The sequence below is a fragment of the Podarcis melisellensis genome (assembly GCF_964234715.1).
Source record: "Podarcis melisellensis genome assembly, chromosome: 14".
NCBI classification, from domain to species: Eukaryota; Metazoa; Chordata; class Lepidosauria; order Squamata; family Lacertidae; genus Podarcis; species Podarcis melisellensis.
The window spans coordinates 31,164,939-31,189,551 of NC_138546.1; the positions used below are offsets into that span (position 1 = coordinate 31,164,939).

Consider the following 24,613-nt stretch of genomic DNA (forward strand, 5'->3'; position numbering starts at 1 on the left):
TGGAGGGAGGCTGAGGCGAAACTCCCCGTTCCTTCCTCGTCTGCCTTCCCCCTCAGAGGGTTGAGGCGCCGGCGCCGGCGGTGTCCGTCGTCGTCGTCCGGGCAGTGGCGCCTGAGGCGCGTCATGGCGGCCGAGGAGTCGTCGTCGTCGTCGTCTGTGGTGAAGGCGCAGCTGGCCTTGTCTCTGTCGGAAGCGGCGGCGGGCGGCTACAGCGGCGGCGAGACCGTGTCCGGGCGGGTGGTGCTGGAGGCGGCGGCGCCGCTGCCCCTCCGCGCCCTCCGCCTCGAGGCCACCGGGCGCGCCAGAGCCGCTTGGGGCGAGGGAGCCGCCGCTGTGGCCGCCGCCGCCGCTTCTCCCTCAGGGGCAGCAGGAGGGGGCCCAGGGGCCCGGCTGGAGGCGGAGGTGCCCTACTTGGACGTCCGGCAGCACCTGCTCGGGCAGGACCCGCGCCCGGCAGGTGAGAAGGAGGCAGGAAGCGGCCCATGGCGTGGGGAGGGGAGGCTTGGCTTGGTCGGGGTCTTGGGCTGCGAGGGGTCGCTTGGAGGGGTCCAGAAGGGAGAGAACAACGTATCAGGGGTGCCAATATGTTGGGGTGGGCAGGTAAGCCCCGCCCCACATAATCGATCAGAGCAGCATTTGAATGGTAATGCCCATAAACCTGGGGGGCAGCCCCCTGAAATAGATTATTGGGGGGTGACGTCGGCCCCTAGGGGGTTGCCTCCTATGGAACAGATCTATTGTCTGATTTTGTTCAGAATATTAATAATGTTGGCATTGTTAATAGCGCGCTCACTGCAAGTTGGTGTTTGTTTGTTACTGTTTTTGTTTTAAGGCATTTGTGCCCTGCTTAATTTCTCGCATTCCTGAGCAGTTTGCGTGAAGTTTACATAAGGGACCAAGTGTGGTTTGAGGAAAGGTTCAGGTTCAAATCCCCTCTTGGTCATGAAGCTCAGTGAGTGAACTTGGGCAAGTTGCTCTTGCAGCCTAACTAATCCACCTCACAGTGTTGGGAGGAAAAGATGGGGTGCAAGCCTTCAGCTGCTTGGAGGAAAGGTGGGGTATAAATATATGTAAATGAAACCAGGGGTCACACAGTGTAGGAGGGGCTGGGATGAGGTTGGGGGCTGCAAATGGTAGCTTTTTAAAAAACCATGAGTACTGAGTGAAACATTACCCATTAATTTATTTCACTGCATGCACTTATGTAAAACTTAAGTATTTTTCCCAACTCTCTTGGGTGCCTAGATCAGCAGAGGGTTGTTCCTCTGCCGTCAGAAACTTGGAGAGGGAACATTATCTGTGGCAGCCCCTAAGTTGTGGGAGATCACTCGCCAAGGAAGTGTGCCATGCACCTTAATTATACAGCTGTTGTGCTCACACCCTCCTTGTGGGTTACATAGAAGCATCTGATTGGCCATTGCGGAAAGCAATATGCTGGACTAGATGGACCTTTGATCAGATGCAAGAGGGCTCTTGTGTTATTATTCCAAGCTTACTGGCAAAGGTGTTTGCCAACCCTAAATAAAGATGACAGGGGTTTAATTTGGAATGTTCTGCATGCAAAGCAGATGCAGTATTGTTGAGGTATAGCTCCTCTATAAGAACACAGGAAGCGGCACTATGCAAAGTCAGACCATTAGGCCAGGAAGGAGGCTTGTGTGATAGTTTATAAGTTTCTAAACTTGAGTGGTTTATCAATTTTTTAAAAAATTAAATAATATAAGCAAAAAATCATAACCAATTTTAAACAACAATTATCATCTCATGCACACACAAGCCAGGATAAATACAGCAGCATAAAATCAATTTAATAGTGACATGAAGCAGAAATATCCAGTAAAACAATGCCACTCAAATTCTCAGAATGACTTACAACCGGAACGAAAACATTTTTTTAAAAAAAACGATAAAGCAGATCAACAGTGAAGCATACATATGAGAGCAGCAAAAACTAAAAGTGGCAAAGTTAAAAAGAAATCTAGAGCTGAAACAGATGTAAAAGGCCTGCCAAAATAAACTGAATGAGTAAAGACCAGTGGCTGAGGTTTGTGTAGTTGGGGATGAATTATAGCGGCACCCTGTATTAAGGCTGCAGTTGGGAGGAAGGTCTGGAGTTAAGAGGGAAGGGGACTTAGGTGCAGATTATGGGGTAGGCTGAGAGAGTTGTATGTTTATTTAGGTAATTTACATGCCTTTGCTTTCTGTCAAAAGGTCCCCTAACATCACTAACAATGATAAAACAAGATTTAAAATAATGACAACATTATAAAACATAATCATGTAGCAGTGGCAAGAAAACCAATTGGCCAGTATTTACTTCAAAGTTCCTTTTGAAGTAAAGTTTTCACTTCCCTCCAGAAGGTGACAGTGACTGAGCCATTTGGAACAGAAACAAACAAGCGCGCACAAAATTTCATATGCCATGATCTAAAACACAATGGCTAGACATCTTTCATCTGATCCTAATGTTAAAGTAGTGTTCGAAATACTGAGTGTTGCTATAAAACCAAAAAGTAAACCCAGCCCTAGCGCTTACTATACAATTCTCCATTTGAGGGTGCCCTTCAATGTGTAGGAAATCTGTTCTGCTCATGGAGAGATATTGCTCAGTGTCATTCTTTTTATATCTACATATATTAGCCAATAACAAACAGGATCCATTAGACAAAATGCCTCAATATGAATATTTGTGTATGAGAAATTTCGCCTGTTGAATCTCAGCCTGTTACTCAGCTCTTAAAAGCACCTGAACCATGCCAGAAAGAAGTTGGTAATTTTAGTTCTGGGCCATCATGTGAATTAACACTTGAGAAGATGTTTCTAATAATTGCTTTCCTCCTCCACACTGAAAAACTACATAGTTGTTTGGAATAGGGAGGTAGACAGGCCAAGAGCAAGAGTATGACTCGCTGGCACAGGTGTGAAGGAAGTTAGCAAGGGACTACTAACAAGGGTTTGGTTATGGATGACTTCTACTTTTAGGCTGTGTTCCTAGTGGCAATTCTTTCTGTTAGAACTAGGGTTGGACACATCTCCCTGCAGCTGTGAAGTTTACAGCAGCTTGGTGTTAAATTACTGCAGAAGATCGAAGAAAGAATTTTCTTCCATCCACCTCGGACACTTAAGAAAAAATGTTGTGGTCATTGGTATTCTGCTTCTAGATAAAAACAGTTCAGTACAGTATCTCAGCGTATTTCCTTTCTCATTTCAAAGCAATATGAAAAATAGGCCTGTACAGTTTGTGATCCACCCAGATGCACATAGTGCACCTTTTTTTTACCCCCCGCCCCAGGTGTGTAGTCAGCAAAAAACAAAGGGAGAGGAGATTTATTAAGTCTTGGTGGGTTGCCATACTTGGCTGGTAGGCAACATTCACAATCATGCTGGTGATGTAAGAGTCAAAATTAAATCAAGAAGAAAAATTATCCATAGATTAAAAATTTATCTCTTTAATATCATTCATTGGTAGTGGAAACCACCACAGATGACAGTAACTTTCCCCATTATATTAACAGCACTTTTAATTATGCAAAGTGCTTTAAAGTTTTTGCTGTGTGTGGTGATAACTGCTAATACAATCTGAGAGGGGGATTCCTGAAACCAGACTGCTTGACCTTGAAACAAACTGCTTGAACTCAGTGGGAGGAAGGGCGGCCACTAAGTGGTAGAGCATTTGTTTTACATGTAGAAGATCACAGGTTCACTCTCCAAGCAGACCTGGGAAAGAACCCCAAACCCTAGAGAGCTACTGCCAGTCAGTGTAGACAATACTAAGCTAGACAGACCATTGGTTTGACTTGGTATGAGGCAGCTGCCCATATTCCTAACCTTGATTACTTTTGAAAACCACCCAGATTCATTTGTGACCCATTGACTGAATAAGGAGTCAGACAAAGTTGGTTTGGCTGAAGTAAAGACCACTTTATTAAGCTTAAATGCAACAAACAAGATGATTATCTGCAGAGGGAAACCCCTATAGGTGCAGGAGTAAACTGAACCTCGGATGCAGGAATAAACTGAACCTGCAGCTAAGAAGACAAACCACCCTGCCTAGGCAAATGGGCGATCAGATCCCAGCCTAGCAAAGTGACGCAGGGCCCTGTGCAGCTCAGGACTGGTGTCGCTTTGGCAGCAAGGTCTGGGCTGGCACATGATGGGCTCCATTTGCCCTCTTGTGCCCCCACCGTGTGTGCACTCCCTAGGCACCATGAGAACACACTCCGCCACTGTAAATGACCCCACACCCCAAGATCATGTATTTCAGACTGATTTCCAGGTTAACCTTCCAGGTCCTATTAATGCCCCTGGGGTTCCCCTGACAGTACCACACCAACCTTGGCAGAATATCAAACCAGTCAAGCCTAACCACAGGCCAATGCTGCCTGATGAACGGGAGGCCTATGTCCTTTCCACCCAAGTGAATTAGCAAGACTTGGGGAGAGTCCCAGATCAGTCCACAATTGAATAAACTTCGCAGCAGCTGATCTCACTGCATGCTATGGTAGCCTAGTGGCTGGACTTTCGCACACTAGCTCAGTTTCTTTTTCCTCTGGCAGTGGATGTGCAGGGTAGTATTCTGGCGGGGGGGGGGGGGCTCCTCCCCTTCCAGCAGTCAGCTTTGAGCTATGGAATGGAAACCCTACATGAATTGAGATTTTATTGTACTGGTTCCTCTGAACATGATATGACATTGAGATTGAGTAGATTGGTTAGATTCTTCACACAATGAAGCTGAGATAGAGCTGAGACTTGAACCTCAGTCTTACAAATCCAGTTCTGTGTTTACTGGCCTGTGCTGGAGTTTTGGGGGCATGAGTACTGAGGGCTAGCCCCACTTAAGTACTTGGGCATGCCCAAGACCTGTTTGAGCCTTTAGAGAACATTCTGGTGGTGGTTATGATGTTCCTTGAAGTATCATCCTGCTCAGTCGTTTGAATTTCTTGCCAGTTTACTCTACAACACTGCTTCCAAGCAAATCCATCTCTGTTTAAGTAGAATAGTGTTGATTCTACTAGCTGTAATCAAAGGGCAGAAGTAATTGTGCCTAAATGTCTAGATCAGTCACAAGAGTGGATCAACTTGCTTTCAGCACAAAGCTACTTTGGGCAACGCCTTATCATACCAGTCAAAGGACAGATTCTTAAAGTATGTGGGAAGAGGAAGTGCTTGGCTGGGCACATGTGATGTACATCCTTTAGTTACGTTGTTCACCATTGATTCAGAGGAACATTCAGACGAATCTTCCGGTTTCTTGAAGCAATTTGTAATCAATTTCCTCTGTGTGGAACAGTTAATTACATGTCTTGTTGGTTTTTTAGTGTGGTCATTAAGATTCTTCAACAGACAGGTATGCTGCTGTGCTGTGCACAGCCTACCTTGGGCTTATACTGATTGCTTTAGTTCAAAAAGACTACAAAGGGCCTTTCTTGTTTAGGTACTTCCTGTGATGGCACTGCAGTTGGGAAGGCAATCGAAGAAGTGCATCATGCTAAAATTACTTTTGTGAAATCCACTGGATTTCTTTCACAAGTTTTAAAAGACTGGCCTTCCCCACCAGTGAGGAAGTGGGAATCTGACAAGAATTTGAGACCAAACTGTAGCAAACGGTTACACTATTCTGTAACCCTGGCTCTTCCACAGGCTGTTACACAACACGTGCAAGTTTCTGCTGTAGCAACAGGCCTAGCCAGTGAACATGGTTTCAGATCCTGTCTAGTAATACTGAGTTAGATAGACTAATGGTCTGACTCAGTAAAGGCGGCTTCCTTTGTTCCTAAAGAATGAAATGCATAGGATTGTAATGTGGGAGCATTGCACCCAGACAGCATCACAAACCATGATGTTGTTGTATTGGTGCAATACAATAGGCTGGACAGTGTGGTGTGGTAGGAATTCGTTCACTGTTCAGTTTTGTGCAGTTAGTGGTGTGAGTGTGACAACACTTAATATTGAACATGATTCTTAAGTTTAAATGCTACATTACAATAGCTCTTACTTACACTTTGTAAATATGCGTACTTCATAAACACAAAATTTTTATTTTTCATGACAGTAGTAAACTATCTTCTCTGTCCTTTCTTCTTACTTTCTTCTATTACAAAGTTGTTTAGCTGTTCACTCATTAACAAAAGCATTATTCCCATATATTTCTTACCTTGGAAACAGGCAATAGTTTCAAATGCGATTCACAAGAGAGAGCACTGCTTGTAGCATACACCCACATATCACATTTGCTTCTGATAATCAAGTGTTTGTATTGCTTGTATAAGGGGAGACAGTGGGATGCAAGAAAGTGAATTCTAACCCAAGCCATTTTGCATCCTTTAGCAAGTTCTGCAGTAGCTCTTGGTCATAGATGAAGCACAATAGGAGTCCTCTTCAAAGTGGCACCTAAGTAATAGGTAAAGGTAAAGGGACCCCTGACCATTAGGTCCAATTGCGGATGACTCTGGGGTTGCGGCACTCATCTCGCTTTACTGGCCGAGGGAGCTGGCGTACAGCTTCCAGGTAATGGGACCAGCATGACAACATTCTGGCGAAACCAGAGCAGCGCACGGAAACACCGTTTACCTTCCCGCCGGAGCGGTACCTATTTATCTACTTGCACTTTGATGTGCTTTTGAACTGCTAGGTTAGCAGGAGCTAGGTTGGCAGGAGCTGAGCAACGGGAGCTCACCGCGTCACAGGGATTTGAACCGCTGACCTTCCGATCAGCAAGCCCTAGGCTCTGTGGTTTAGACCACAGCACCACCCACATCCCCTAAGTAATAGATTGCCTTAATTCTGCAGTTTGTGTGTTCAAAATCATTATGATCTATAATTTTTCAAAAAGTGGGAGAAAAAAAGCCAACCACGTGTCTTCTTTTCCCTGTAGGTGATGAGGGCTTAATCCTGTTAGAAGCCGGAAAACATGAATACCCTTTCAGCTTTCAACTCCCCCAGCAGTAAGTGATGTAGCATAATTTGACATATTGGTTTTTATTGTTTTCTTGAAAACTATCTAGGGACTCTTCAGAAATAACAGAAATATATATATAGATTATACTTGGTGATCCAAATTCTGTCCATATATTGATTTTGTTTGGTTTGTATCTTTTTAGAGTTTAAAGAAAGTGCTTTATTCACCAGTAGTTGAGAACTGTAGAGCCTTGGGAGTGAGAATTTAGGCTTTAGTACTCTCCTGCCCTTTTTCCTATTAAATGAATCAAGCAGGATGACCTGATGCAAGCAGTTGAGATGGGGCAGAGGTAAAATGCAACATAAGATACAAATGTGCCTCTTGCAGTACTGTTTTATCTTGCGCTCACGGGCTGAAACAAATTGTGATGGAGGAGGATATGAGAAGGCAGCAGGTCAATGTAAGCAGCTTAATTTTTGCAGTTGGTAAAGCTGAAGCAGTTGAATAGCATTGATATAGAGTTTTGTGAAACTGTAAATACTGTTTGTATGGGAATTGGGTAACCTTTGGCCCTCCAGATGCTGTTGGATTCCAGTTTCAGTCACCCCTGATCTTAAGCCATGCTGGCTGGGGCTGATAGGAGTCCAACAACATCTGCAGGGCTCAAGTCTCCATCCCTGGGCTAGGGCATAAAGAGAAATGTGTTCTCTTTATAAGGAGAGGGGACAGAAAAATGTGGATAGTAAGATGGTGGATGACCTAGGGAGAGAGAAGGTTATTCCTGTAGATATTTTTCTCCCTGATAGCAGAAGCTTCTTTATCCCATGCCTTCAGCAGGCAACACCTGTGCCTTTCATCACAATCATGAAGCCAAAAAAGTATGGTTGAACAGTTGACCAGTCAAAAAACAGTTGATCAACAGACCAATCAAATAATGGTCAAGTGTGTTTTAAAGAGATAACTTATTAGAAGAAAGGTAACAACTCTACAGTGTAAAGCTAACACCTAAATCTGCTGGCTGGGAGAATTAAGATGTGTCAAAGACCCCTCTCTGGCATCCTGGGAAGGTGGCAGTGCATGTCTGCCTCAGAGGCCAGTGGAAAAACACCACAAGTGTAAATTATCACTGTAGTGTGTTACCAGGTGAGGCCCTGAAACAGGACATTCTGGGGTGGGGCAGAGGCTGGATCAACCACCCTTTTAATTCTCCAAAAGAATTGTACTCACCCTCCTTGGTTTAGAATTCCTACCCTCCTTGGTTTAGAAGGAATGTTTCATAAAATGGGCAAAACAGAAGAAAAGTGTGTGTGTGTGCGCGCGTGCCTGCGCGTGAGTGTGCACGTGTATGCATGCATATATAGACCACAGCTGTCAACTTTCACATTTGAAAATAAGGGATCAGCAGCCTCACCTGTCCCGGGGACAGTCTACGGGATATCTAACAATCCGGGGAAGCAGCGGGAAACGGTGCTGGAATAAGGGAATTTCTCACCAAAAAAGGGGAAGGTTGACAGCTATGGTATGGACAGACAGACATGTACTACACTGACTGGCACAAGCATGCAAGACTTTGGAGTTGGGTGATCCATCCCTTTGCTTTCCACCCACCATCCCACTTAGAATTGATCTGCCCATTGTCAAATGGTTTGATGTATATTCTAATTACAAAATTATTATAGTGGTACAATGAAATTAACTTTTACCAGTATTTACAACTTTTAATAAATTGACTTCTGGCAATGTTAGATTAGTTCTGTAGAAATGTGAATGATTCTCTGAGCAGTTAAGCCATATTCAGATATTTACTTGTTCACATGATGAGAACAGGGACACACTTGCTGGCCCTGAACCATCCATTATGTCCTTGGCTGTATATTGAGAATCTAGGCATGTAGACACCTTATGCAATTCAGAATGCTGAATGAAAGGTTATTTAAATAACATTGGGAGACTATACTTATAGAGCAGTTTCCCTGCTTTTTCCTCTAGCACATGGATGAATCTAGCACATAGGAAATGGGGATGGGATGCAACAGCTGGACTAAACAGGATTTATTTTGTTGGCTTTTGTCCTGTACACCAGACTTGACGTACAAAATTACCCAAAATAATGCAATTAAAACAATGATGTTTCCATCAATGGCTGTTTGTGTTACTGCTTAAAGAAACCTTCAGTTGCAGCAGGTTGTCAGAGGAAGTTTTCTGCAATTCTTGTCTCTGCCCCCTGACTACTGCACAGCTAGGAGGCAAACAGTCCTCTCCTGTGTTTGCAAACAAATGAACCTATAGGGAAATGATACAAGTAAACTGCCACAGAAACAATAGCTCATTGATTTTTTTTATCCACCTGTTGGTCAAATAGGTGGTAAATACACTGGCATGCCAATCCTGTTACAAAGTATTTTGATGATGCCTAAGATGTGCAGGAAGCTCAAATGCTGCTTGGCATAGTTTTGCTCATTCACAGGCCCATATAATGCATACAGTCAATCTTAAAACTGTTTTGTCATGCCCTAGCTTCTCTTAAACATGCCTGCTTGGTTTATGTTGCTTATGCCATGGCATTCTAGCAAGAAGGTGGTTGACCATGCATTTGTTAAGTCTACCTCTGAGAAAGGTGCCAAACTTGTAAATGGGTATTTTGTTTTGTTTTGTGTCCAGACCTTTAGCAACCTCTTTCACGGGCAAATATGGCAACATCCAGTACTGTGTGAAAGCAACCCTGGAAAGGCCAATGGTCCCTGATCAAACTGTGAAGAGAGAGTTCCAGGTTATCAGCCACATAGATGTCAATTCACCCATTCTACTGGTAAGAGCAGATCTAGCTGTGCTATACGTGCTATTAACCCTCAGCTATAACCAGGTCTGTGATATTTTGGTCTGTAACTTTGCTGACTTTTCAAATGCATGTAAGCTCCCTTCTAAGCTTCCTCTATAAATAGATAGCCTTTAGGCTGCATGGATTGCCAACAGTTTTTTGTTGCTGTTTAATACCATTGATTACATCCCTGCTGGCACAGCTGTTTCTGCCAAAAGTTGGGGCAGGATTGACATGCATTAATAACAATAACACAAAGCCTAAAGTACTTTATATCAGAGTAGCTACATTTATATGGCTGCAAAGACTGACACTCTCTCAGTAATACTAGGCTATAAGTGGAACCAGAATAAAAAATATTGTAGTGTGAAGTACAGTACGGCTGTCCCGGATTCCAGCCACTCTGTTCCATCCCGCCACCCCACCCCCTGGTTTTCTGTTTCCTCAACAGCCAGCCAGTCACTCATATGTATTTGTTAGAAACCATTGGTCATCAGAAAAATAACGTGTAAAAGTATATTTTGGCACAGGTGGTCCCCAGCTGGTCAACATTCCACTGAGCACACTCACTCCTCATTGGGCTGTTTTGGGTTTTTCCCATTCCCTCCTGGGGTTTTTTCCCCCTAAAGTTGTTTCGTACTTCTGCAAATTTTCCAGCTGCTTGTTGGGTGGTGGTGCTGTTGTGGCTATGCAAGCAATAGTATTTGCAGCCTGAATATCAGAGATAGAGGGAATGATAGAACAAGCATTATAGTGAACTATTTATCATTTCTACCCTGTGATTTAAGCTCTGGTTTTCATCCTACACATCCTTCCATTTTGCATTTCTTTTTTCAGCATTACGTGTATAGATGCAGCTGTCTCAGATCTTCTGTTATTAATATTATGGATTTACTCACATTTAAAGCATTGGGCTTCTCATGATCAGTGGAATTATTGCAGAATATAAGATCAGTCTAAAGTAACAGAATGGAAGTGGGCTGAATTCCCATTCCATCTAAACATAAAATGAGATCTTCCCTTCTTATTATGGGACCTAAGATCTAATAACTGCTTGCTTAAATCTGATTCTGTGATTTCTGCTGCTCAGGAAATGCTGGAACCATTTTATCTTCTCATCATAATGCTAATGTAGCAAGTATTCTGTGCTCTTGGTATTCAGCATTGTTTTCCCCCTGCAGCTTTTGCTTCTTGTTAGATTGATGGTTAGGACTGGATGTATTATTTGCCCATTGTGTAAAGGAGAGGTGGAGAACTTGTGACTCTCAAGGCATTGTTAGATTCCAACTACCATCACCCTCAGCCAGAATGGACCAATAACCAGGAATGATGGGAGTTGTACTTGGAGGGTCACATGTTCCCCACCCCTTATAATACAGTATAACATTCTTGCTGAATACAAATCAGGTTCAATGATTAGAAACTATGCAAGATTTAAAGGTGAATAGCCTTGTCTCCTCCTCTCTGTATTTTTTGATACACCATATCTGCCACTGTACCATCAGTGTATATATACCTGCCTGCCCAGCTCTCTTCTCTTTTCCCCCTGCACCTTTTATTTGAACAAGCCTTTGCTAATGCTTACATGAGAACTTGCTCAGCCAGAATATGGGAAGCATTCAAGTGTTACTAAAGTGCCTTACTCACCAAATAACCATTTCATTTGGCATAGCTTTCAAACTCCATACAAAAGCAGTTTTCAGTCTGTTTTCCCTTATAACAACTTCAGCTTCTGCAGCAAAGAGTTCACCTTTCACCCTTACCTATGATTCGATATGAGAGCGAGGAAAATGTTTGTTTGTTTGTTTACAATATATATATATATATATATATATATATATATATATATATATATATATATATATATTTGCTTTCGTAGATTTTCACGGGTACAGGAATGCAGGTTTTGGTGTCCTCGGGAAGACACCCGAGGACACCAAAACCTGCATATATATATATATATATATATTTTACAGTGGTACCTCGGCTTAGAGACGCTTCAGGTTACAGACCAGAAATAGTACCTTGGGTTAAGAATTTTGCTTCAGGATGAGAACAGAAATTGTGTGGCAGCAGCGGGAGACCCCATTAGCTAAAGCGGTACCTCAGGTTAAGAACGGACCTCCAGAACATATTAAGTTCTTAACCCGAGGTACCACTATCTATCTATTTATATATAAAAGCACCTGAAAATTTGAAAAACAAAGCACAGAGGATCCACTGATTCTCAGTCCAGTAGCCTTCAATTGGCACAAAATAAATAACATTTACAGGGCTCTTTGCAATACAAAGCAGCAAGCTTCTGAAGAAAAGGTATTGACTTGATGGTTGGCATGCATTTGATCAGCACTGAACTAAGAGATCCACTCTCTGTGCACGCACACCCACACATACGCACACTCACAGAGAGAGAGGGGGAGAGTTTTTAAAGGGTTGCAATCACACTTGTAAATTACTCTGAGTCATTCTGGAAGAAATTTCCTAGTTGTCAGTAGTTACCAGGTAATATAAAAATGAAAAGCCTACAATTGTTCATGGCATTTAGTATCGCTTAAATGATATATGGATCCAATTTTGAATTTTGTTCTTCACACTTCAGTGGATGGCTGAACCAAAATCCAGTGGGTTATTTTTATGCATAAAGTAGGTTAAGTATAACCTTGTTTCCAGAAGTGTGTATATTTTTACATGAATGTCTGGTCCAAGGGACCCAAAGGTCAATTTTCAACGTCCTCAAGACTTGGTTGTTCTAGTGAGTTTGGCTAAGAGTCTGATGTTCCTAATCAATGTGTCATACCACAAACTACTCCTGTAATGCTTTTCTCTTTCAAAATTAGCTTGCCTTCCAGCAGAGAGCTGCTGTTTGAGAAACACAGATCCAAAAACCTCCTTGGACATGTAGAACTAACTGTCATATTATTTGGATCCTGCATAATATTGACTGGAAATTCTACCTGTCCGTCCCCCGTCCCCCCCCCCCCGCCCGAATGACTTAATGGAGTATGAGCCAGTTCTGTACCTTTAACTTTATTCGGTGTAATAACTTATTTTAGTGAAATGAGTTTTTACAGCTTATGAAATGTCAGACCAGCAGGAAAGGCAGACTTGGGTTAGCATTAAGGAAGATCTGATAACAGAAGCCATGCAAAGGAACAGATTGCTTAGGGAATCTTTTTTTATGGAAGGTCACTCACAAGTTTGAGTGGTGGGGGAGTGGCGAGTGGCTTGAACTAAAATACCCATGAGGTTCTTTCTGAATCTGTGACATTTACTTGGCTTTGTGCTTCTTAAAATTCACTCCTGTTACATAATAATTATGCACTCGTTTTGTCTGTAAAATATGTTCTGCTGTTCTGGTACAGTAGTTCGAAATGGCCCAGAGAGAGGTAGATGAAAGCCACTGGAGCTGTAGCTCAACCTCCTGCTGTTGCTGTTAAGTCTATAGCAAGTACAGTTCACTGTAGCAAATGCAGTTCACTGCATTGTGTCTCTGGTCATTCTCTCTTTTGTGTAGGATGCCTTCAGTTTGCTTGAACTTTCATGTTAGTTTTCTTAAGTTAGCCTAGTAGGTGATGTTAATATTACCTCCAGTAACTCTCCTAACCTTGTTGGCTGCATATTTTCATTACTTCAATGTTAATTAAAAATGTTAGTCACACTTATTTTCTGATGCGTAATTAATTCAGCCTTGTAACATAACTTGCCAAATACTGTAACTGCTTTACCCAGCTGAATAGGTTGTGCAGTTTGTTTGGTTTTGTTTCTCAAGTCTAAACTAACATTTGAACTTCCATGCATTATTATGAAATGGTAATATAAACCAGTTGAGACTGCTCACTAAAACAATATCCTCTTTGGCCAAAGCACCAGTGTGCCTCCTCTTGTTGGCAACAGCCTCTGGGCATTGAGAAAAGAGTTTTGCAGGCAGGGTTTTTTTCCAGAAAAGCTTCCCATTAGGTGTACCTTAGGAAATCACACACACAAACCCACTTATGGTAACACAAAACACAAAATCCACTCACATATAAGGATGCTAGAGTATTTGAAATTAATGCAGTCATCTCTTTGTTGTGTGTTTACCATATTTATGACTGCTTCCCATATTTGTTCCTGCTTGATAAATCTGGTAACACTGAAACAATAAAAAGTCGCATGACTTTGGTTAACTTTCAAGTGGGGTCATTTTTCTGTCTATAAAGTATTAATTGACTGCTGTCCCTTTTGACCACCCCATTCTAATATTTGTAAGAATGCGAACAAAAATGAACTTGCATTTTGCAGCATAAGGTAGTAGTTCATAAAATTGTGTAAACGGGACTGGTTGTGTGCCATATGATTCTTAGTAGGCTTGAGTTCTAAATCAATTACTGAGGGATTCAGTAACCTTCCATTTCAAAATTAACCACTGTCTACAGAGACTTCTTTATGCATTTTCTCATTTGGGTCCATTTAGATGGAGGAAAGCATGTCATCCCATTAAAATAAAATAATATGCTGTTGAGGGTTGGCAGAAGCTTGATCCCTTCCCACCATAGAGAATGGAGGGAGATGCATATTCTGCCCGTGTAATTGCTGCCTCTGCTTCACACCTCTGTCTGTTCCTGCTGAGTAAAGAAATCTTACATATGCATGGTCTCAGTGGATCACTCGTACATTGTGTTGCCCCAAACAAATAAATATTTAGGATCAATTATAACAACAAGAGAGTAGTATTACACAGTGACTTAGTACTTTGCACATGTGGCCACTAATGTCATTTAAATAATAGTAATTGATATGAACATCTGGATAGTAAATTTGAATTGCTAACCTGGGATGCCTAGTTACTGCAGCAGAGAGCAATGAGACTGCAGTGATTGCCAAAAGTGTGTGTATGCAGAGATGCCATGTGGAATAAAAATGGGAAGGGGACATGTCTTCTCCAAAAAGAATTACACTCACTTTGGAGCTGTCTGAGAGAATGCAAATCCTGTTTGCCTCATATGGAGCAGTAACCTGTTAAAGTGGATTGTGGTGTGCCACATGGGTAGAGCTACCTGCTTTGCCTCCCTTGCCATGTGATGGCTACTACCAAAGCTAATGCCACTGTGGGTCTTGCCTTAACTTACCTCACTTATCTCAAGGTGCACATTTCTGCACAGACTTTTGTGGGTTGAATATGTTATATTGGTTTAATTATATTGAGCTGTATGTAGCTTGCTCAGAGACCACATGGGTAAAGGACAAGCTATAAGTGCCTGTAAATAAACAAACTCTTAATTGGTGAGTCAAGCAGAGGTGAATTGCTGATACCTGTGGGTTTGAAACCACTATTCTTTTAATGATTTTTTATTCTTTTTTATAGAGCCCTGTAAGACGAAGCCAGGAGAAGATGATTGGATGCTGGTTTTTCACTTCTGGTCCAGTTTCCCTCAGTGCCAAAATAGAGAGGAAAGGCTATTGTAATGGCAAGTGTATCTTCTTCAATAAGACTGAAACTGGATATTAGGTTGATAAATACCAAGCCCCACCCCTCTGTCAAGATCCTATTATCCCAAATTTCTATTGGGGGTGGAATTTTCTTGGGAGGGTTGACAAGTGGGATAGAAGGGCTCAAGCATTTCCACATCAACTGGTTTTCTTCAAAAAAATATCTCCACTCTGCAGCTCTCACCCTGTTCTGCTGTTTTCAGAGCCAGAGTTAGGAAAAAGTGATTTAGATGGTCTGGGATAAGGGCACTCGCAGAGTAGAATTGGTGGGCAGAGGAACAGCTAAGGACCTCCCCTCCCCAACCCTCTTGTTCTCCTCTGCAGGTGTCCTTCTGCTTCTATACTAGTGTTGGAATGCCATGTTTTCCCCATAACATCAATGCCATATCTAAAAAGGCTCAGGTTTTGTCACTTTAAGAGGGAAAAGGTTAAGCAGAAAGCCAAATAAATGATTATTAAAATCATTGCAGATGTGTATACAAATGTAGGACTATTCATGGTGCTTGTTGCCACAATAAACATAGGAAGTATCCACTAAACGGTTTTTTTCTAAACATTATAAACTCGCAACAGAAGGAAGAAAAATAATTTGCATCATGTGATGAATGAAGTTCTTTGTCACTCAAGTACATCGTAATGTTTGGTAATTAATTCATTCTTTGTGAAATTCTTTCTTTCTTTTTAGGTGAAGCAATACCAATTTATGCAGAAATTGAGAATTGTTCCTCTCGCTTAATTGTTCCAAAGGCTGCTATTTTCCAAACACAGACTTATCTGGCTAGCGGGAAAACAAAAACTTTTCGGCAGATGGTCGCCAATGTGCGAGGAAACCATGTTGCTTCTGGGAGCACAGATACCTGGAATGGGAAAACTTTGAAAATTCCACCTGTCACCCCTTCTATCCTTGACTGCTGTATTATCAGAGTTGAATATTCCTTAGCTGTAAGTGTGGCTTTTCACCGTTTAATTTAAGGTTTGAAGACTGTGTTAATGTAACTAAACAGACTTAAATTCAGGCATACTTATGTTTTACTAAATCTTCCTAAGCATTGCTTGCTCCTTCAGAGAGTTTGATTTTTTCTGTATGTCCAAAAGCAGTAGGGTAACATTTAGCTGCTAGAATTTTAAGGGGTTAGGAGTCCACAACTGAAGTGGTTGAGATGGTGTTAAAATGGCTGGAAGGTAATGTTGAAAGTATGAAACAAAGCCAAATTCCTGAGGGTAGATGTATATGAATGACAGCACAGTTATATGTGCTTTACCCCCAAATAGGGATAAAGGAAGAATCCTGCAAGCGTAGTTTCCAGAGTGAACACATCTGATCTCATCCACCCAAACCAATGTGCAGATCAGATCAGGAGTCCGTTTCAGAAGCTGCACATGGCTGGATTTGTAGAGCTATTGTAGCTCTCCATAGGTATGAGGTGGCCTGAGGGCTGCCTCCCTCTTTTCTAGATATTTTATTATTGTCATCATGATTTGTTAAATTTGCATACCGCCCTACATGCATAGATCTCAGGGTGGTTCACAATAAAAAGTACTACAGGCAACAGCTGTTTTGCTTGGGGATTGCGTTCCTGACCCTGTAGGTATCAGCAGAGCACATGTAAGCCTGTTTCACCCCCACTCCTATTCTGGCAACTTCCGGGTTGGGGAGATGCATGTATGCACAGTAGGGCGTGCTTTGAATGAGTGCAAAACTGATTGCCTGTATGAAAAACACAAAACACATAATAAAAATAAGAACAAAAACAACCCCAGCCCCCCAACAATACATTTAAAAAGGCATCAGTTGTAAATCAGCCAAAGACCTGGTTTAAGAGGAATGTTTTCATCTGGCATCTAAAGGCGTATGATGAAGGTGCCAGGTGAACTTCCCTGGGAAGAGTTTTCTGCAAATGGGGAGCCACTGCAGAAAAGGCCTAATCTCGTGTTGTCACCCTCCAGACCTCTCATGGAAGAGGCACCCAAAGAAGGGCCTCACATGATGATCTCAGGGTCCAAGTAGGTCCATATGGAGAGTGGTGGTCCTTGAGGAGTTGATGTCCTGAGTCATTTAAGGCTTTGTAGGTCAAAACCAGCACTTTGAATTGGATCCAGAAACTAACTGGCAGCCAGTGCAGTCTGGCCAGGATCAGTGTAATATGCTCAAACTGTCTTGCCCCTGTCAGCAACCTGGCCACTGTATTCTGCACTAGCTGAAGATTCCAAACCATCTTCAGAGGCAGCCCTATGTATAATGCAGTGCAAATATCTTACCTAGAGGTTACCAGCATAGACAATAGTAGTTAGGCTATTCCAGATAGAGACACAGCTGAGCCACCAGCCACCTGAGCCTCAAGTGTCAGCAAAGGATGCAGAAGTACCCCAAGTTGCAAAGCCGCTCCTTCAGACGGTGTGTGACCCCTTCAAGAAGCCCTGTGCGCTGCCTAGCTGCTAGTCTAGGTGCTTGAAAGAAGCTTTTTAAAACAACTGGAGTGAAGACAGGCAATCCTCAGGCCACCTCATACGTATGAAGATCTATAACGACCTTGTGGTGTTTTTTTAACTTGTAAACAACATTAACCCCTCCCTTTTTAAAAAAATATATCTGTGAATTTCTTCTAAAACTACGTGGGACTAGGATGGGGCAGATTGTAGTTTTGTCATTTGCAGGATTGGTGCAACCCTAATCCAAAATTGTTGGGTTTATGGAAAATTTCTGATCTTGCCTTTGGATACATTTGTAGTGCTAGGTTTGGCTCCTCTCTGACAGATTCTGTGAAATTGTGTCTCTCTCATCACAGGTGTACATTCATATTCCTGGTGCTAAAAAGTTGATGCTTGAGCTGCCTCTAGTGATTGGCACAATTCCATGTACTGCATTTTCCAGCAGAAACTCTAGCCTTGTCAGCCAATTCAACATGGATATGAGCTGGTTGGCACTATCAATGCCAGAACATCCAGAAGGTACAATTTTGGGTTATGAGATTGGTGTTTGTATTATTCTTGCTGGGTTGTTGTTGTTTTTCTTGCAGTAGCAGGAGCTGCTATATACATTGCAAAAATAAATTGTGAATCTCTCATGAAGTGAATAGAGCCAATGTAAAAAGTCACAGATAGTTCCAGAGGCAGGGCAGGGGGACATGCAAGTGCTTATTTATTCTTTTAACCCACCTAGAAACATACTTTACCCTTTGGGGGGGCCTCCATCCCCCCCCCCCCCGGTGCCTCCACTGTATTAAATTGTCTGTTGGGCTTGAACTGGGGAGGTTTTTGTCAACATAACCAGTGATGGTAAAACATGTGGCCCTCCAGATGTTGCTGGACTCCCAACTCCCATCAGCCCCAGCCAGCAAGGCCAATTATCAGGGGTGATGGGAGTTTCAGTCCAGTAGCAACTGGAAGGACATAGGTTCCCCATTCCTGCCTTGGGCTAGCTGATGTTTTGTCAGGTGACTAGGAGAAGAAAATGCCATGCTGGGAAAGGAAGAAATACAAGTACATTAAGTAATAATAAATCATGAAATCCCTCTGGTTTGTCACAAGTACATTGGTGAAACAGAAAGTAATACATGTGTTCAAATTCCAGTGCTTCTTAAGTGATTCATTATTTACACTAAAATCTCATTTGTGTTGTTGGTCATCAGCCATCATAGAGTGGGGCTTAGGAAAAGATTCATCTGCAGAAGAGAACCATGGAAGTAGTAGCTAATGTATGTTTTAAAAAATATTTTCTTTTGCTAGCACCGCCCAATTATGCTGATATCGTGTCAGAGGAAGAGTTCTCAAGACATGTTACTGCTTATCCACAACTCATTGACTGCAATGAAGAACTATGCTGCCCTATGTTGGCCTACATTCAGGAGTTCCGGTTTCAGCCCCCACCTCTCTATTCAGAGGTAAATCAAGATCCCTGAGTGCAACTTCTGTCTAAATCTACCAAAAAAAGTTTATATTAACTTCAGAATCCCAAGCAGTAAAGTGTATTTATTTTCTCTGCAGATTGACCCACATCCTACTGAGGTAGAAGACAGACAGCCAGTTTCAATAATGGCTTAAGGATGATTGAGAAAGCTGCATCTTGATCAGATGGAATATCTTGATTTTGTTTTCTACAGCCTAAAAGTTTTTTTAAAGCAAATTATTGCTTTAAGGTATCAAGGCAACTGAAACATTAAGATGGACTACACCTTGCCTCTTTGAGGAGAGGCAAGAGATGGAAGAAAGTCTTGTTGTTTAGCTGGCAAAGAAGAAACCATGAGGTCAGATTACCAGGAAAGTGGACCCTATCTTACCTGGAGCAACTGAAAAATAACTAAGAAGAGAGAAAATTTAGAAACTGGTGCATATAGTGCAAAAATCATGCTGAGGATATTTTCAAGAGCAGCCAAACCACATAACAAAAAGGCTGCACTGAGGAGATATAGTTGTTTTATCTGCATGACTAAATTATCCTGAGAAGGGACATAAAAACAAGAGTAAGCTTCTAAAAAGCACTCCTTTAGTTTACAAGGGCTTCTGCTTGACAATTTCAGTACCCAAGCAAGAAAATCTGAGGTCCTGACTGTACTCAGCATCAAAAATAAGAATGTATTAATTTAAAGAAAGAAAGAAATATCAGGTGGACACCTATCAAGTAGTTGTCTTAAAATGCATATTGCTTTATAGGGAATATTAATATATAGCAAGAGTTATGAAGGTGCCAGCTCTTTTTAATTACGAATGGCAGACATTTATTTCAGTGATGAAGCTGGAGTTTTGTTGCTGCACTTCAAGTTTTTGTTTTGTTTTGTTAAGGGAAATACAGTTACTTTTTCTACAACTCTCCAGAACTGTTTTTTCCCCCTGCATCTTTACCAATGGGACAAAATCTGGCAAGGGCAGCCAAATACTACACCAGTCCTTAAATTCAGCAACTTGAGCCACTGCCACTAGAGCAATTATAGGTAGGATTCTTTAGCACTCTGCAGGAGTGTCTATAAAGAATGAAGAAAGGAGTAGCTATGATTTCCAATAATGAATTACTGCGTTTAAAAGCCTTTTAAAAAAAAATCTACCTCTGTTTTGGATATGAGAGCCGGCCAAGACCAAAAAATGTAATTCTGCAGTTGGATCTGCCCCTGTTAAATTTCCAGTTTGATAGTCATTTCTCTATGAATTTTGGGGGTTGGGAGAGAGGTTCTTGGAGAATCATTATTTAGTATGGCAGTTCTCCTTAAAAGCAACATGAGAACCTTTATCAGTGCACGTGTTTATGTACAGCAATCTGGCTCACTTATCAGGGAATTGTTCTTTGCTTTCTTCAGAATTGGGCTGTGTCTTTACTATGGTGCAATATAACTTGAGTTGTTCCTCAGGTCATTTAGAATAGTGAATATTGCTGCTAAGCATAAAGTCTTATATTAGGGGTGCCTCATAGATTGAAGGAAATCCTGTATAGTATGTACATTATTTTTTTAAGCAGATATACTGCAGCTGGCAAGAAACCTAAATTGTCCATTAAATTCTGGATTTATTATGTTTGCAATGAGTAAAAAGGAAGTTCTAAAGGGGGAATTTCTTAGCTTTTATATGATAGTGCATGCACCTGCATGATGCCGCCCTGCTTTTTCCCTTCAGATCACCTTTTCTATCAAGCCTTTGGTATAGCCCCCTTGGGCCTATGCCCAACAGTGCATATACATTTCCCTGTTTCCCGCTACATACACTTCTCTTCTTCTCTTCCTGTCTCCTTTATCAAATTATGGATTGCAAGCTGCTTGGGCAGGGACTTGACCTCTTGTACACTGCAAAGCACCATACCTTAATGACCCTGTATGAACAACAAATAACTTTGAAGCAGTCACCATCTTAAGGAAAAAAGCAGTGCCTCTAAGATGACTTCTGCATCTTTAAAAATAGTTTTTAACAGGTGTAAGAAAATTAAGCTGCGGCCTGATTTAATTGGGGTCACCACTTCTAAACAATTTACAGTAACAGAATAATTAGCATTGAAGCTTTAAAACACACACACACACGTACGTGTGTTAAGGGCCCTGAAGTCTGCATTACTGACTTCCTCTAATATTTGTGTTTTCTTGCTGAGTGGGTATTTCTACTAGTGATGGGGTCTGTTAGCAGTTTGTGGGGAGGCCAGAAGTACATTTTTTGTTAGAATTGTATTCATGGAGGCTGATAGAATTCATTTTGATGGAGGCTTGTCAGGCATAGCTATTGGGGAGAGGAGAATTAGGAGAAAGGAGCAAAAATGATTGATTATGGAGAGAAATGGCAGTGAAACCCTATATTCTTAATTTGAGCACACCAAGAAGAAAAGGGAGTGGATCCCTCCCATTATTGTGGAGTGGATAAAAGTCTTACTTCCAAAGAGCTTCACCAGCCATTAGTAAGCAGAGTGGAGGCTGGATTGCAGCCAAAGGTGGCAGAGATTTCTCCTGACTTGTTTTCAATGCCTCTTGAGAGTTTATATGTGTGTGCTTATTACTGCCTGTTGCACTGTTGCTTACAAGTTGCCAAACAAGGTGAAATTTAAACAACATGAAGGGAGGAAGAGTCCATGGTGCAATATAGGGACTATTTGCTACAAGTCAGCAAATGACTAACTAGTCAAAAAAGTGAGGCGGGACTTCTAAAGCCAAACTATATTTCACATGGAGCAGCCAGTTAGTTCTTTAGAGTCTATCTTTCCCTCCCCCCGGCCAGGTGAATTTCTTCCTCTTTTCAAGCTTATCTGATACTAGCAAAATGCCAGTGTTTGCAGTGGACGGAGTGTTTCTGGAAAGGCAACTTTGCAAATGAAAAGAAAAATCATTTGTAGGGGTCTGGTGTGTCCCCAGGCGCTTACATCCTTCTTGTGAGAGTTGGGTTGTCCAGTGCTGGAGATAGAGATCGTTGCAACACAGTTTCCAGGCACAGCAGCTGGCATCCTACCCAACCCAAAAATATCAACAAGTAGTTTGCGTTGTGAGAGGAAGTAAGGGGAATGGACTTTAGGGTGGCTTAGCTTGGGCCATGCTGTTCCCAACCACTTGGTATCAAACCTGCTGGGTTCTATTGCTTGGGCACATTAGAGTAACAGTTTGGCAAAACTGACTTCTAGACATATTTATTCATTAATTATCTGAAGTGAGGAGCTAGAAATGTCTAATGTTTTATGCTTGTTCAGATGAGATGAGAATGTGACACTTTGCCCATTTGCTGTGTTTATGTATCAGAAAGAAAAAGAAGCTTGAACCAAAATTGCATTGCAACTTATTCTTAAAAAAAAAATACATTTGTCTTAAAATCCAATCCTGAGTGGTATCCCAGATGCCTTTTTTATGGGATGCCTGTTTTTTTAAAAAATGCAGGATTTCATCTGATGAGAACTAAATTAAGTCTCTTAACTCCTATTTATTACTTGAATAGCAATACCATGGCTGTATAGCATGCATGTCTTGGGAGGACTAAAACAATGGTTATTAGGTGCTTGCAACGACTTGACTGAAATACCAATATGAGCTGGCTGTTGGTATCATTCTTGTCATACAGCAGAAGAGCATGCATCAGTACAAAGAATGACAATGCTGCTCTTTTGTTTTCAATCTTGGGATCACTCCTGGGTTACTTGCAAATAAACTGTAACTGTGGCCTTAAGTAGTATGTGAGCGGGGGCGGGGGGAGTCTTTAGAAGCATGCTGTATAAGGCTCTGGTTTGAAACTGAAAAAGCAAAGCTCTGCCTCCTGTACTTAAGGCAGAATTTGCTCCTTAATAATGTATGTTGCATAATGATGAATTCAATAATGCAGGGGTTTGTGTTTTTTGTGTTTTCTCAGCTACTGTAAAACCAGGTTAAAAGCCAAGCAAAAAAAAAAAATCACCCTGAAAAATGATTGTACTTTATATTAAAGTTTGAACCCTATGGGTTCTGTTTCTTAATAAAAGCACAAAAAGCACCTGTTTGTCTTGATTGTGTTGGGGGGGGGAATTGTAAATAATAATAATAATAAATTTTATTTATACCCTGCCCTCCCCAGCCAAGGCCGGGCTCAGGGCGGCTACAACTAATAATAAAAACAAGTTGAATGAATACAACTTAAAAACAAGATTAAAATACAACATTAAAACATTAAAATGCAGCCTCATCACAGGAGGAGAAAGGAAAAAAGAAAGAGGGGGAGGGAATCAAATTGACTCCAAGTCAAAGGCCAGGCGGAACAACTCTGTCTTACAGGCCCTGTGGAAAGAAATCAGATCCTGCAGGGCCCTGATCTCATGAGCGTTCCACCAGGCTGGAGCCAGTGTTGAAAAAGCCCTGGCTCTGGTTGAGGCGAATATAACTTCCTTAGAGCCCAGGACCTCTAGGGTGTTGCTATATATGTAGATCATAGTGCAGTGGTAAGCTGTTCTTGACCTTTAAGGTAAGGTAAAAGGTAAATGACTCCTGGACAGTTAAGTCCAGTCAAAGGTGACTGGGGTGCGGCGCTCATCTTGCTTCAGGCCAAGGGAGCCAGCATTTGTCTGCAGACAGCTTTCCGGGTCATGTGGGCAGCATGAATAAACCGCTTCTGCCACAACGGAACACCGTGACGGAAACCAGAGCACATGGAAATGCTGTTTACCTTCCCACCGCAGTGGTACCTATTTATTTACTAGAACTGGTATGTTTTTGAACTGCTAGGTTGGCAGAAGCTGGGACAGAGCACCGGGAGATCACCCCATTGTGCAGATTCAAACTGCCGACCTTCCAGTCGGCAAACCCGAAAGGCACAGTGGTTTAGACCACAGCACCGGTTTAGACCACAGCACCACCCACTTGTAAAGCCTTTCAGCACAAGGGTACATAAAGTCTTTCTCCACATGTGCCAATCTGAAGATCATCATTAGAGTCTGTTCTCTAGGTTATTCCATGTGCATTACAATGGGCAGGTGCCTTTTTAGGGGTGGCTTTGGAATGTTTTCCCCAAAGAAGATACTAAAAGACCTGCAGCACCCTAAAGACTTAACAAATTTATTGTGGCATAAGCATTTGAGGACTTCAGTCTACTTCAGCAGATGCATTAAATGTTATAATTGTTTTAATGGCATTCCAGTTGTTAATAGTCTCTTTTTTACAGCTAAGGTCATTTTTATGCTTAACACATTTTTATCGTTTTTAATGATGGCTGAAATATGACTTAAGCACAACGTGAAATGTGGGTTTTATTTTTATAGAAGCTGCCTTGTAAGGATGTTTTCCCTAAAAGGCTATCCTAGTTGGCAGGTGTACACACACACCAGTGGGAATGGGTTGTGTGCAAACAGTGAAATGCAAAGGAAATGCAGGGTTAGGTCCAGATGACATTACTTGTGTTTTAGGGCCACAGAAATAAACACGCTATCCCTCTGGAAATCTTAGAAAGGCTCATTTGACATTCACTTTGCTTCTTTCTTTCACCAGATTTAGACCTTAATTTCCCCAGACTTC

At 41.9% G+C, this 24,613-nt stretch overlaps 1 protein-coding gene across 1 annotated transcript; it reads left to right on the forward strand.

Annotated features, from left to right (window-relative positions):
• On the forward strand, nucleotides 1-23,102 carry ARRDC4 (arrestin domain containing 4). The gene is made up of 8 exons (XM_081888687.1): nucleotides 1-457; nucleotides 6,875-6,944; nucleotides 9,560-9,707; nucleotides 15,061-15,163; nucleotides 15,871-16,127; nucleotides 17,972-18,134; nucleotides 18,912-19,066; nucleotides 19,170-23,102. The coding sequence occupies exons 1-8, from the start codon at nucleotides 124-126 to the stop codon at nucleotides 19,224-19,226; spliced, it is 1,287 nt and encodes a 428-aa protein (XP_081744813.1). The 5' UTR covers nucleotides 1-123; the 3' UTR covers nucleotides 19,227-23,102.
• Nucleotides 23,103-24,613: the final 1,511 nt, after the last annotated feature.

Bases quoted from the DNA above. Each gene is read 5' to 3' on its own strand.
- ARRDC4 (XM_081888687.1), top strand. From the start codon at position 124: ATGGCGGCCGAGGAGTCGTCGTCGTCGTCGTCTGTGGTGAAGGCGCAG. The intron at 9,708-15,060 runs GTAAGAGCAGAT...TCTTTTTTATAG, and splicing joins TCAATTCACCCATTCTACTG to AGCCCTGTAAGACGAAGCCA. The intron at 16,128-17,971 runs GTAAGTGTGGCT...CTCTCATCACAG, and splicing joins GAGTTGAATATTCCTTAGCT to GTGTACATTCATATTCCTGG.